Source organism: Centropristis striata, chromosome 11, assembly GCF_030273125.1.
Source record: "Centropristis striata isolate RG_2023a ecotype Rhode Island chromosome 11, C.striata_1.0, whole genome shotgun sequence".
Lineage (NCBI taxonomy): Eukaryota > Metazoa > Chordata > Actinopteri > Perciformes > Serranidae > Centropristis > Centropristis striata.
In genome coordinates, this window is record NC_081527.1 from 1,296,456 (window position 1) to 1,309,028 (window position 12,573).

General features: G+C 34.2%; 1 protein-coding gene across 4 annotated transcripts in view; it reads right to left on the reverse strand.

The window, feature by feature from the left end:
- Nucleotides 1-4,201, reverse strand: part of astn1 (astrotactin 1) — a 679,871-nt gene extending 675,670 nt beyond the window's left edge. For all 4 annotated transcript variants that reach the window (XM_059344320.1, XM_059344318.1, XM_059344319.1 and 1 more), the window contains exon 1: nucleotides 3,879-4,201. In XM_059344320.1, coding sequence (XP_059200303.1) covers nucleotides 3,879-4,170 — 292 coding nt within the window. In that variant the 5' untranslated portion in view covers nucleotides 4,171-4,201. The remainder of the gene's footprint in view (nucleotides 1-3,878) is intronic.
- Nucleotides 4,202-12,573: the final 8,372 nt, after the last annotated feature.

A 12,573-nucleotide genomic window follows, 5' to 3' on the forward strand; every position in this document is an offset into this window, starting at 1 on the left:
CGGTTCAAACTTGAATAAAGTCTTTTAAAAACCTTAAGAAATATGAAGAAATCATCATCATAAACTGTTTTAATTAATTGCAAAACATATTCTCATAAACAACATCTCATAATTTGACTTTTTATCTCATATCTTTTACCTTTTTACCTAAAATGTTAACTTTTTATGAGATAAAAAGTCAAAATGATGAGATAAAAAGTCGAATTATGAGATAAAAAGTCGAAATATGAGATAAAAAGTCGAAATTATCTAATAATTTGACTTGACTTATATTTTTGACTCTGTATCTCATAATTTGACTTTTTATCTCATAAATAGTTCAAATATGAGATAAAAAGTGAAAATATGAGATAAAAAGTCAAAATATGAGATAAAAAGTAGAAATGATCTCATATTTTTTACTTTTTATCTCATAATTTAGACTTTTTCTCTCATATTTTGACTTTTTATCTCATATCTTCGACTTTCTACCTCACAATTTCGACTTTTTATCTCATAATTTCGATTTTTTATCTCATAATTTCAACTTAAATAGTGAGTGAGTTTGTCTGCAGGTAGTTTCTGCACATGAAGCTAACTGACTGAGCCACGTGTTTAAGCTAACATTAAGGAAAATACACCAGACATGACAGCCACACTGGTTTTTATTAATAAATATAACTGTCATTTACTTAATTTGGGTGGAAAACAATATTTGTGTTAGCATTGGGATGCTATGCGGCCTATTATTGCCATAACAAGAGCTCAGTTAGCCACTACAGGTACCAAGCAGGAGACCCTCACCATGAACCAGGTTCAGCACCATGAACCAGGTTCAGCACCATGAACCAGGTTCAGCACCATGAACCAGGTTTAGCACCATGAACCAGGTTCAGCACCATGAACCAGGTTCAGCACCATGGACCAGGTTCAGCACCATGAACCAGGTTCAGCACCATGGACCAGGTTCAGCACCATGGACCAGGTTCAGCACCATGGACCAGGTTCAGCACCATGAACCAGGTTCAGCACCATGGACAGCAGCCACTTCACTTCACAATAAAAGCTCTCTGACAAACTCACTGTTAGTAGAGCAAGACAGCAATAATGTCCAGTTAAAACGGTTACAACTTGAAGAAAGTTTGTCTTTTAAAACCTTAAAAAACATGAAGAAATCATAACCATAAACTGTTTTGATCAATTGCAAAACATATTCTCATAAACAACATCTCATAATTTGACTTTTTAACTCATATTTTTACCTTTTATCTCATAATTTCGACTTTTTATCTCATATTTTCGACTTTTTATCTCATATCTTTTACCTTTTTATCTAAAACGTTAACTTTTTATGAGATAGAAAGTTGAAATTATGAGATAAAAAGTCAAAATATCAGATAAAAAGTCGAAATTATCTCATAATTTGACTTAATATCATATTTTTGACTCTGTATCTCACAATTTCGACTTTCTATCTCATAATTTCAATTTAAATAGTGAGTGAGTTTGTCTGCAGGTAGTTTCTGCACATGAAGCTAACTGACTGAGCCACGTGTTTAAGCTAACATTAAGGAAAATACACCAGACATGACAGCCACACTGGTTTTTATTAATAAATATAACTGTCATTTACTTAATTTGGGTGAAAAAAACAATATTTCTGTTAGCATTGGGATGCTATGCGGCCTATTATTGCTATAACAAGAGCTAAGTTAGCCACTAGAACAGGTGGTGAGCTGATGATCAGATATTGATGAGGGGCTGGGGCATTAAAGACCCAGAGCCTCCAGTAGAAACAAACAGAAGCAGGAGAATAAATGTTCTCTAACTAACCACTGAGCTCATAAAGCAGGAGAGCCTCACCATGAACCAGGTTCAGCACCATGAACCAGGTTCAGCACCATGAACCAGGTTCAGCACCATGGACAGCAGCCACTTCACTTCACAATAAAAGCTCTCTGACAAACTCACTGTTAGTAGAGCAAGACAGTAATAATGTCCAGTTAAAACGGTTCAAACTTGAAGAAAGTCTTTTAAAAACCTTAAGAAACATGAAGAAATCATAATCATAAACTGTTTTAATCAATTGCAAAACATATTCTCATAAAGAACATCTCATAATTTGACTTTTTATCTCATAATTTGACTTTTTATCTCATAAATAGTTCAAATATGAGATAAAAAGTGAAAATATGAGATAAAAAGTCAAAATATGAGATAAAAAGTAGAAAATTATCTCATATTTTTGACTTTTTAGCTCATAATTTAGACTTTTTCTCTCATATTTTGACTTTTTATCTCATATCTTCGACTTTCTATCTCACAATTTCGACTTTTTATCTCATAATTTCACTTTTTATCTCATATTTGAACTATTTATGGGATAAAAAGTCGAAAATATGAGATAAAAAGTCAAATTATGGGATGTTCTTTATGAGAATATGTTTTGCAATTAATTAAAACAGTTTATGATTATGATTTCTTCATATTTCTTAAGGTTTTTAAAAGACTTTATTCAAGTTTTAACCGTTTTTATCCCATAATTTCAACTTAAATAGTGAGTGAGTTTGTCTGCAGGTAGTTTCTGCACATGAAGCTAACTGACTGAGCCACGTGTTTAAGCTAACATTAAGGAAAATACACCAGACATGACAGCCACACTGGTTTTTATTAATAAATATAACTGTCATTTACTTAATTTGGGTGTAAAAAACAATATTTGTCTTAGCATTGGGATGCTATGCGGCCTATTATTGCCATAACAAGAGCTAAGTTAGCCACTACAGGTACCAAGAGGGAGACCCTCACCATGAACCAGGTTCAGCACCATGAACCAGGTTCAGCACCATGAACCAGGTTCAGCACCATGAACCAGGTTCAGCACCATGGACAGCAGCCACTTCACTTCACAATAAAAGCTCTCTGACAAACTCACTGTTAGTAGAGCAAGACAGCAATAATGTCCAGTTAAAACGGGTAAAACTTGAAGAAAGTCTTTTAAAAACCTTAAGAAATATGAATAAATCATAATAATAAACTGTTTTAATCAATTGCAAAACATATTCTCATAAAGAACATCTCATAATTTGACTTTTTATGTCATATTTTTACCTTTTATCTCATAATTTCGACTTTTTATCTCATATTTTTGACTTTTTATCTAATATCTTTTACCTTTTATCTCAAATGCTAACTTTTTATGAGATACAAAGTTGAAATTATGAGATAAAAAGTCAAAATATGAGATAAAAAGTCGAAATGATCTCATATTTTGACTTTTTAGCTCATAATTTGACTTTTTATCTCATCATTTCAACTTAAATAGTGGTTGAGTTTGTCTGCAGGTAGTTTCTGCACATGAAGCTAACTGACTGAGCCACGTGTTTAAGCTAACATTAAGGAAAATACAGCAGACATGACAGCCACACTGGTTTTTATAAACAAATATAACTGTCATTTCCTTAATTTGGGTGAAAAAAACAATATTTTTGTTAGCATTGGGATGCTATAAGGCCTATTACTGCCATAACAAGAGCTAAGTTAGCCACTAGAACAGATTATCAGATAATAAGACAGAATAAAACCAGCTGAAAGCTTTTTTTATCACTAATTCCAGCTGATATTTATTATAATAAGGTGTTGTAGAGCAGAGGAACATGGAGGTGAGCAGGCCTGGCTAATAACAGCTGCTAGGGTTATTATAACAACAATAATAATACTAATAATAATAATAATAATAATAATAATAAGGTGTTGTAGAGCAGAGGAACATGGACAGCAGAGGCCTGGCTAATAACAGCTGCTTGGGTTATTATAACAACAACAATAAGCATCACCCAGGTGTTCTATCAGCTGATAGCGGACCCAGGGACCCGGCGGCCCCCCCAGCAGAGACTCACCCAGGACGAAGAAGGGCAGCTCGGTGTTCTCCAGGTCGTCCACCACCACCACGTCCCCCGGGAAGTCGTTCCTGACGGAGAAGAGCAGCTTGGGCTCGGAGGCCGACGGGCTGTGCATGATGCTCAGGTCGTTCTCCCGCAGGAACGGCAGCGCGGACACGGTCACGCTCTTCATCTTACAGTCCGAGTCCTGGCCCTGGTCCTCGTCCCCGGACACCCCGGGACCAGGAGGCGCCAGGAGGAGCAGCAGGAGCCAGAGGAGCCGCGGAGCCTCCGTGGTGATGCTCGCCATGTTTCTGCTTCCTCCTTTTCTCTTCCTCTGTTTCTCTGTCAGCCTGCAGCCGGCGGAGCGGAGAGAGAGGGGGGCGGTGCTTCACTCCGGCGGAGGAAACAAGCGCTCCTTGTGTCCTCACAGAGGATCAATCACATGGTGTTTGTTGATAAAACTCCCATTGACTGCATGGTAAAAATATTTTACAAAAAATGGCTTGTATATATATATATTACAGTATATTTTTAGTGCCAGAGTATTTTACAGTGGAGTGATGTTTTTGTTTTTTATGTAAAAATTACTGTTTTGGCTGATATAAATAATTTACAGTGTTTCATTGTTACTGAAACTGAATTAACTCATTTATCATTTTACGGTCTTTTACTGTTTTAAATTTTTCACAGTGCGTAGAGTGTTGATTTTATGATTTTATGATTTTATGTGTATACATGCATATTTTATTGTTGTGCAGCACTTTGCTAAAATTGTTCTAGTGAAGTGTTAAAAACAAGCGCTCCTTGTTCCCTCACAGAGGATCAATCACATGGTTTCTGTTGATAAAACTCCCGTTGACTGCATGGTAAAAGGATTCTTACAAAAAATGAATGCAAAAATGATAGCTTGTGTATATATATTGCAGTATATTTTTTTGCTACAAACGCGGTGCCAGAGTATTTTACAGTGGAGTGATGTTTTTTTTTTTTTTATGTAAAAATTACTGTTTTGGCTGATATAAATATATATATATATATATATATATATATATATATATATATATATATATATATATATATATATATATATATATATATGCTGATAGGCTGATATATATATATATATATATATATATATACCAACATTTTTATAGTGTGCAATGTTGATTTTATGATTTTATGTTTTTATGTTTTTATGTGTATACATGCATATTTTATTTTGTGCGGGCAGTGCAATTTCTTCATTTTTTTCTATTATAATTTATCTTATTTTATTTTATTGTTCTATTGTTAACTCCATCTCTTTTTTTATTGTGTAATCTTTTTATTGTTGTGCAGCACTGTTCTATATAACTAAAGTGGATTGGATTGAAGATGCTCTCCATATTGTTTTTACATTCATACGGCTTAGGTGTATAAAAGTAAAAACATTATAATTTTTTTGAGTCAGTCGGTTTTTTTCCCTCCTTTTGGAGTGATTTTGTGTTCTTTATTATTTTTCCCCCTTTAGTCCTGATCCAGTTCTCATAGTGTTTTAGTAGAATCTTTTATTTTTCCTATCAGGTTTTGTTCCTCCCTTTTGGAGCGCTTTTTGTTTGTAGGTGTTATTATTTAATAGTTTCCTCCTCGAGAGTTTAGTTTCAGTTTTTAGTGTAGAGCATGGGTCTCAAACTGGTGGCCCACGGGCCAATTGTGGCCCTCGTGACGATATTTTGTGGCCCCCACCTTGATATGAAAGTTTAATGTGAGTTTTATATGAATGGCACTTTACTGTGTTGTGTGTGGAAGGTCCCTTTAATTACTTTTTGTGGTAATTTTGTGTCTTTTTTTGGTAATTTTGTGTATTTTTGTGTCGTTTTTTAAATATTTTTTTGTCTTTTTTGGTAATTCTGTGTCCTTTTTTGGGTCATTTTGTTTCTTTTTTAAATAATTAATTTTTTTCTGTCATTTTCTGTCTTTTTTTTTTGTCATTTTCTGTCTTTTTTGGTCATTCTGATACTGCCTCCAGCGGCCCCCAGGTAATTTGAGTTTGAGACCCCTGGTGTAGATCGATTCAGTGTTTATCACCTTTTCTTTGTCTAGTTTCTACTCAATCAGGTGTTTCATAGCCCTTTTCTTTCACTCTGTGAGGACTTATTTTACCCTGCTGCATTCTTTAAATAAAGAAACTTCTAAGTTTACCTGCTCTGCATCCTGACAGAAACTAAATATCCTGTGCGTTGTGGACTAAACGGGACGTTAGTGTGTAAAACAAGCGCTCCTTGTTCTCTCATTGGATCAATCAATGGTTTTTGTACTAAAACTCTGACTGGATGCTTGTTGGTGCGTTTAAACACTGTTGACCCCGTTTACTGTAATTGATCGATTAATGGCTGAGCATTGATTCCCAACGGGAACGTTTACCCAGAATGCCCTGGGGGAGCCGTCACAAAAAGCGTTATCCTTTCTGATCTAATTGTCCATGTGGCAAAGATGATATTTAAGCATTCATAATCTTTGAATGTCTTGAAAAAGACACAAAATGAGAAGACAGAATAACCAAAAAAACCCCACAGAAGACATAAAAATGACAAAAAAGACACAAAATGACCAAAAAAAGACGCAAAATAACTAAAAATGACACAACAACAGACACAAAATTACCAAAAAAATACACAAAATGAGAAGACAGAATAACCAAAAAAAACCCCACAGAAGACACAAAATGATGAAAAAAAGACACAAAATAACTAAAACAGACACAAAAAGAAACATAAATGACACCAATGACAAAAAAGACACAAAAATATCAAAAAAAGACACAAAATAACTAAAAATGACACAAAAACAGACACAAAATTACCAAAAAAGACACAAAAAAGACACAAAAAATACACAAAAAAGACACAAAATGACCAAAAGAGACACAAAATGACCAAAAAAATACACAAAATGAAAAGACAGAATAACCAAAAAAAAAAACACAGAAGACATAAAAATGACAAAAAAGACACAAAATGACCAAAAAAAGACACAAAATTACCAAAAAAGACACTAAAAGGACTTACAAAGACATGTAAAGACATGAAAAGGATTCAAAAATGGACAAAATATCCCTTTAAGACTCCAGAGAGTTAAACTATTATACAATGTAACATTCTGGGTTCCTTTTGTGTACAATGAGATATTGTTTGAACAAAAATAAGGTTAGAATTGTTCCATTGTTCATCGTTATAAATTGATCATTTTATTATTAATTTGACACAGGGGCCACAGCAGGGGCCAAAGGCTTCTTCATAGGGGCAGTGGCCCCTGGAGGCCCCTGACCTCTGACCTCTGTGATGAATGAATGACTCATCTGTCTAGTTGATGGTGAGAGTCTCTCCTGATGCTGCTGATAGGAAGGACAGATGATTTAGCATCATGTTTTTATGTTACCAATGTAACTTGTAACGACTTAACTTTTGACAATTATGTGCATTTATTTAACATATTGAATAAAACTGTGGCCTTAATGTGTATTTTGTAATTTCTTGTGTTTTTAATTCGTGTTTTTTCATGTGTTTTTTATATATATTTGTGTTTTTTGTGTATTTTTTGTGTGCTTTTCTGTTTTTGTGTATTTTTGTGTTTTTACATGTTTTTTTATATATATATTTGTGTTTTTTGTGTTTTTTTGTGTGCTTTTCAGTTTTTGTGTATTTTTGTGTTTTTATGTATGTTTTTTTGTAATTTTTTGTGTGTGTTTTTAATTTTTTTTGTGTTTTTACGTGTTTTTTTGTATTTTTGTTTTTTTTTTGTCTACTTTGTGTGTTTTTGTGTGTGTTTCTTGTGTTTTGTGTTCAAAATGTTGATCCAGTGAGTCAAAATGACACAAAAATAATTATTTTTTGTAATTTTTTGTGTTTTTAATGTGTGTTTTTTTGTGTTTTTACATGTGTTTTTTATATATATTTGTGTTTTTTGCGTATTTTTGTGTGCTTTTCTGTTTTTGTGTATTTTTGTGTTTTTATGTATGTTTTTTTGTGATTTTTTGTGTGTGTTTTTATTTTTTTTTTTTGTATTTACATATTTTTTTTGTATTTTTTTTTGTCTATTTTGTGTGTTTTTTGTGTGTTTTGTGTTCAAAATGTTGATCCAGTGAGTCAAAATGACACAAAAATAATTATTTTTTGTAATTTTTTGTGTTTTAATGTGTGTTTTTTGTGTTTTTACATGTGTTTTTTATATATATATTTGTGTTTTTGTGTATTTTTTGTGTGCTTTTCTGTTTTTTCTGTTTTTGTGTATTTTTCTGTTTTTATGTATGTTTTTTTGTAATTTTTTGTGTGTGTTTTTATTTTAGTTTTTTTGTGTTTTTACGTGTTTTTTTGTATTTTTTTTTTGGTCTATTTTGTGTGTTTTGTGTTCAAAATGTTGATCCAGTGAGTCAAAATGACACAAAAATAATTATTTTTTGTAATTTTTTGTGTTTTTACATGTGTTTTTTATATATATTTGTGTTTTTTGTTTATTTTTTGTGTGCATTTCTGTTTTTGTGTATTTTTGTGTTTTTATGTATGTTTTTTTGTAATTTTTTGTGTGTGTTTTTATTTTTGTTTTTTGTGTTTTTACGTGTTTTTTTGTATTATTATTATTATTTTTTTTGTCTATTTTGTGTGTTTTTTGTGTGTTTTGTGTTCAAAATGTTGATCCAGTGAGTCAAAATGACACAATAATAATCAGGTGAGGTTGTGCTAATAAAAATGATCCCACCATGGAATGATTTAATACAGGCAGAATGAAAAAGAGTCAAAACAAAATTTTCTAATATTACGGTAAAATGATATTAGCACTGTTGATTTCACGTTTAAGATATTTTATTCCATACTTTACTGTAAAAAATGTGTAAAAAATTCTGTCAAAAGAAACGCTGTTCTGCGTTATATAATTGACAAGAAAATAGAATATATATAAATAGAGAAGGGAGCACAGAGACTAATGCTGATTTTGTGTCTTTTTTGTCCTAATTTTTTGTCTTTTTGTCCTAATGTTTTTTTTTCATAATTTTGTGCCCTTTTTTTTTTTTTGTCCTAATTTTCTGTCTTTTTTCATAATTTTGTGCCTTTTGTGTCACAATTTTGTGTCTTGTCTTAATTTTGTGCCCTTTTTGTCTTTTTTGCCCTAATTTTCTGTCTTTTTTCATAATTTTGTGAATTTTGTCTCTTTTTTGTTCTAATTTTCTGTCTTTTTTTCATAATTTTGTGCCTTTTGTGTCACAATTTTGTGTCTTTTGTCCTAATTTTGTGCCCTTTTTGTCTTTTTTTGCCCTAATTTTTTGTCTTTTTACTTTTTTTTTTACAGTGTACAGGCTGAGCTTTGGAAAATAAAAGTGCTCGACCATAAAATATATTAATCTGACATTCTTTGTTTTTACTCCATTTCCACCAGACCAGTTTTACCCTTGACTTCCTCATTAGAGCAGTTAATGATGCATGTTCCTGTTTTTACTATCAGAGAATAACAACTAAAGTTTGGTCACTTTATGGAACACAAGCTGCTTATTAACTTAATGATTGAACACAAAGACTGTTGTTAGACTGAGAGATTAAATTATAAACAAACGACATTAATCAGAGGGAGTCAACGGATGGAAACTTCTGTTTTTAACTGTTCAGTTCATAAAATAGTTTAGTGTTCATGATGTTTATCTTTATGGGTTAAATTACAAACCTGGACGCTTATTATACAACTTTATTCTCTTAATTTACTTCAACACACACAGAGACACACACACACGCACACACACACACACACACACATACACATACACACACAGACACACACACACACACACACACACACACACACACACACACACACACACACAGACACACACACAGAAACTCACAGACATACACACAGACACACACACACACACACACAGACAGACACACAGAAACTCACACACACACACACACAGACACACAGAAACTCACAGAAACTCACAGACATACACACACAGTTTTTTTCTGGTCATTTTGTGTTTTTTTGGTCATTTTTTTTTAAGTAATTTATTTTTTTTGTCTCTCATTCAAATAATTTTGTGTCTTTTTTTCGGTAATTTTGTTTATTTTTCAAGTAATTTAGTTTTCCCCGTCATTTTGTGTCTTTTTTGTCATTTTGTGGGGTTTTTTGGTCATATTGTGTCTTTTTTAAAAGTAATTAAGATTTTATTCTGTCATTTTGTGTCTTTTTTTAGTAATTTCGCTGATTGAGACTGGTTCAGGTGTTCTCCTCCTGCCTCCTCCTCCTCCTCCTGCAGACTGGGGGCGTGGCCTCCTGTAGCTCCTCCTCCTCCTGCAGACTGGGGGCGTGGCCTCCTGTAGCTCCTCCTCCTGCAGACTGGGGGCGTGGTCTCCTGTAGCTCCTCCCACACAGGAAGAGAGAAAGCCACAGCAGCCAGAGGGGGAGGGGTCATCACACGGTTCAGTGTGACAGAAAAATATTTATTTGCATGTTTTTTTGATCCACAATCCTCAATAAGTGAAGCATTTATGACCAAGAGGCTCATTGTCTTTATATGTTGTACATGTTGTAGTTTATTTATTTATTTTCTGCACATTTTGCATATAATTTGCACTCTGCACATTCTTCACTACATAGTATATTGTATATTGTTAAATGCCTTTTTCTATTAGATTGTTTATTTTTCATCTTTATCTAAAAGGGAAATCATTTTGTGTGCAATTTTTGTGTCCGGCTGTAACAAAGAAAGTTCCCCGCTGTGGGATGAATAAAGTCCAATCTAATCTATAAACACAATAAGTGCACTACATGCTAACAGTAAAAAAATATGTGCTTTTGAATGCAGCAGATAAAATGTAAGTCCTGTTGAAGCAAAGGTCAAGTGTAAAGTATGAAGTCAGTGTGTGTTTTGAACAGATTGAAGCTCAAGAGAGAAATATTTATATTATTATATTTAACCTCCAGGACAGAAAAGGCTTCAGAATGTAATAAGAGTTGTTGCAGCTGATCACAGAGAGAATTACTATCTCTGAACAGACGAGGACAGAAAGAATTCACTCCTTTATTGGGAAATAACTCACAGAGTCCAACATCAGGCAGCTAACAAGTCAATCTGAAGAACGAACGAGGAAACGATGAAACAGGAAGAAGAAGGTGAAGAACACTCGACTCTGAAGATTAAATGGCAGAAAGAGAAGAGAGCAGAAACTAATGTTATTTTGTGTCCTTTGTCCTAATATTGTGTCTTTTTTCATAATTTTGTGCCTTTTGTCTCACAATTTTGTCTTTTTTTCATAATTTTGTGTCTTTTTTCCTCATATTGTGTCTTTTTTTGTCCTAATTTTGTGTTTTTTTTCATAATTCTGTCTTTTTTTGTCCTGATCTTATGCCTTTTTTGTTCTTATTTTGTGTCTTTTGTCCTAATTTTGTCTTTTTTGTCCTAATTGTGTCTTTTTTTCACACATTCTGGCAGTATGTAATATCCTCCAATATTCTCAAGGGTTGAAATTTGGAATTTGCAAGTATTTCAATGAGTGTCCTATTAAGGGTTAATGTGGAAGAACCCAGTATTCAGTGTTTTCTTCTCATGAATCCACACATCTTCATGTTCATGCATCAACTCTGGATGTTTATCTGCAGGAGGATTGATGGAGGTTGTTGGTTGTTGGTTGATGGTTAATGGTTGTTGGTTGGTGGTTGATGGTTGATGGTTGTTGGTTGTTGGTTGTTGGTTGATGGTTGGTGGTTGGAGGTTGGTGGTTGGTGGTTGATGGTTGATGGTTGATGGTTGTTGGTTGTTGGTTGGTGGTTGGTGGTTGATGGTTGTTGGTTGTTGGTTGATGGTTGATGGTTGTTGGTTGATGGTTGTTGGTTGTTGGTTGGTGGTTGGTGGTTGATGGTTGATGGTTGTTGGTTGTTGGTTGATGGTTGATGGTTGTTGGCTGATGGTTGTTGGTTGGTGGTTGATGGTTGTTGGTTGGTGGTTGGTGGTTGGTGGTTGATGGTTGATGGTTGTTGGTTGATGGTTGATGGTTGTTGGTTGTTGGTTGATGGTTGATGGTTGATGGTTGTTGGTTGATGGTTGATGGTTGTTGGTTGATGGTTGATGGTTGTTGGTTGTTGGTTGATGGTTGTTGGTTGATGGTTGATGGTTGATGGTTGATGGTTGTTGGTTGATGGTTGATGGTTGATGGTTGTTGGTTGTTGGTTGATGGTCGATGGTCGTTGGTCGATGGTTGTTGGTCGATGGTCGATGGTCGTTGGTCGTTGGTCGTTGGTCGATGGTCGATGGTCGTTGGTTGTTGGTTGTTGGTTGTTGGTTGTTGGTTGATGGTTGTTGGTTGATGGTTGTTGGTCGATGGTCGATGGTCGATGGTCGTTGGTCGTTGGTCGACGGTTGTTGGTCGATGGTTGTTGGTCGATGGTTGTTGGTCGATGGTTGTTGGTCGATGATTGATGGTTGTTGGTTGTTGGTTGTTGGTTGATGGTTGATGGTTGTTGGTTGTTGGTTGATGGTTGATGGTTGTTGGTTGATGGTTGATGGTTGTTGGTTGATGGTTGTTGGTTGTTGGTTGTTGGTTGATGGTTGATGGTTGTTGGTTGATGGTTGATGGTTGTTGGTTGTTGGTTGATGGTTGTTGGTTGATGGTTGATGGTTGTTGGTTGTTGGTTGATGGTTGATGGTTGTTGGTTGATGGTTGATGGTTGTTGGTTGATGGTTGAT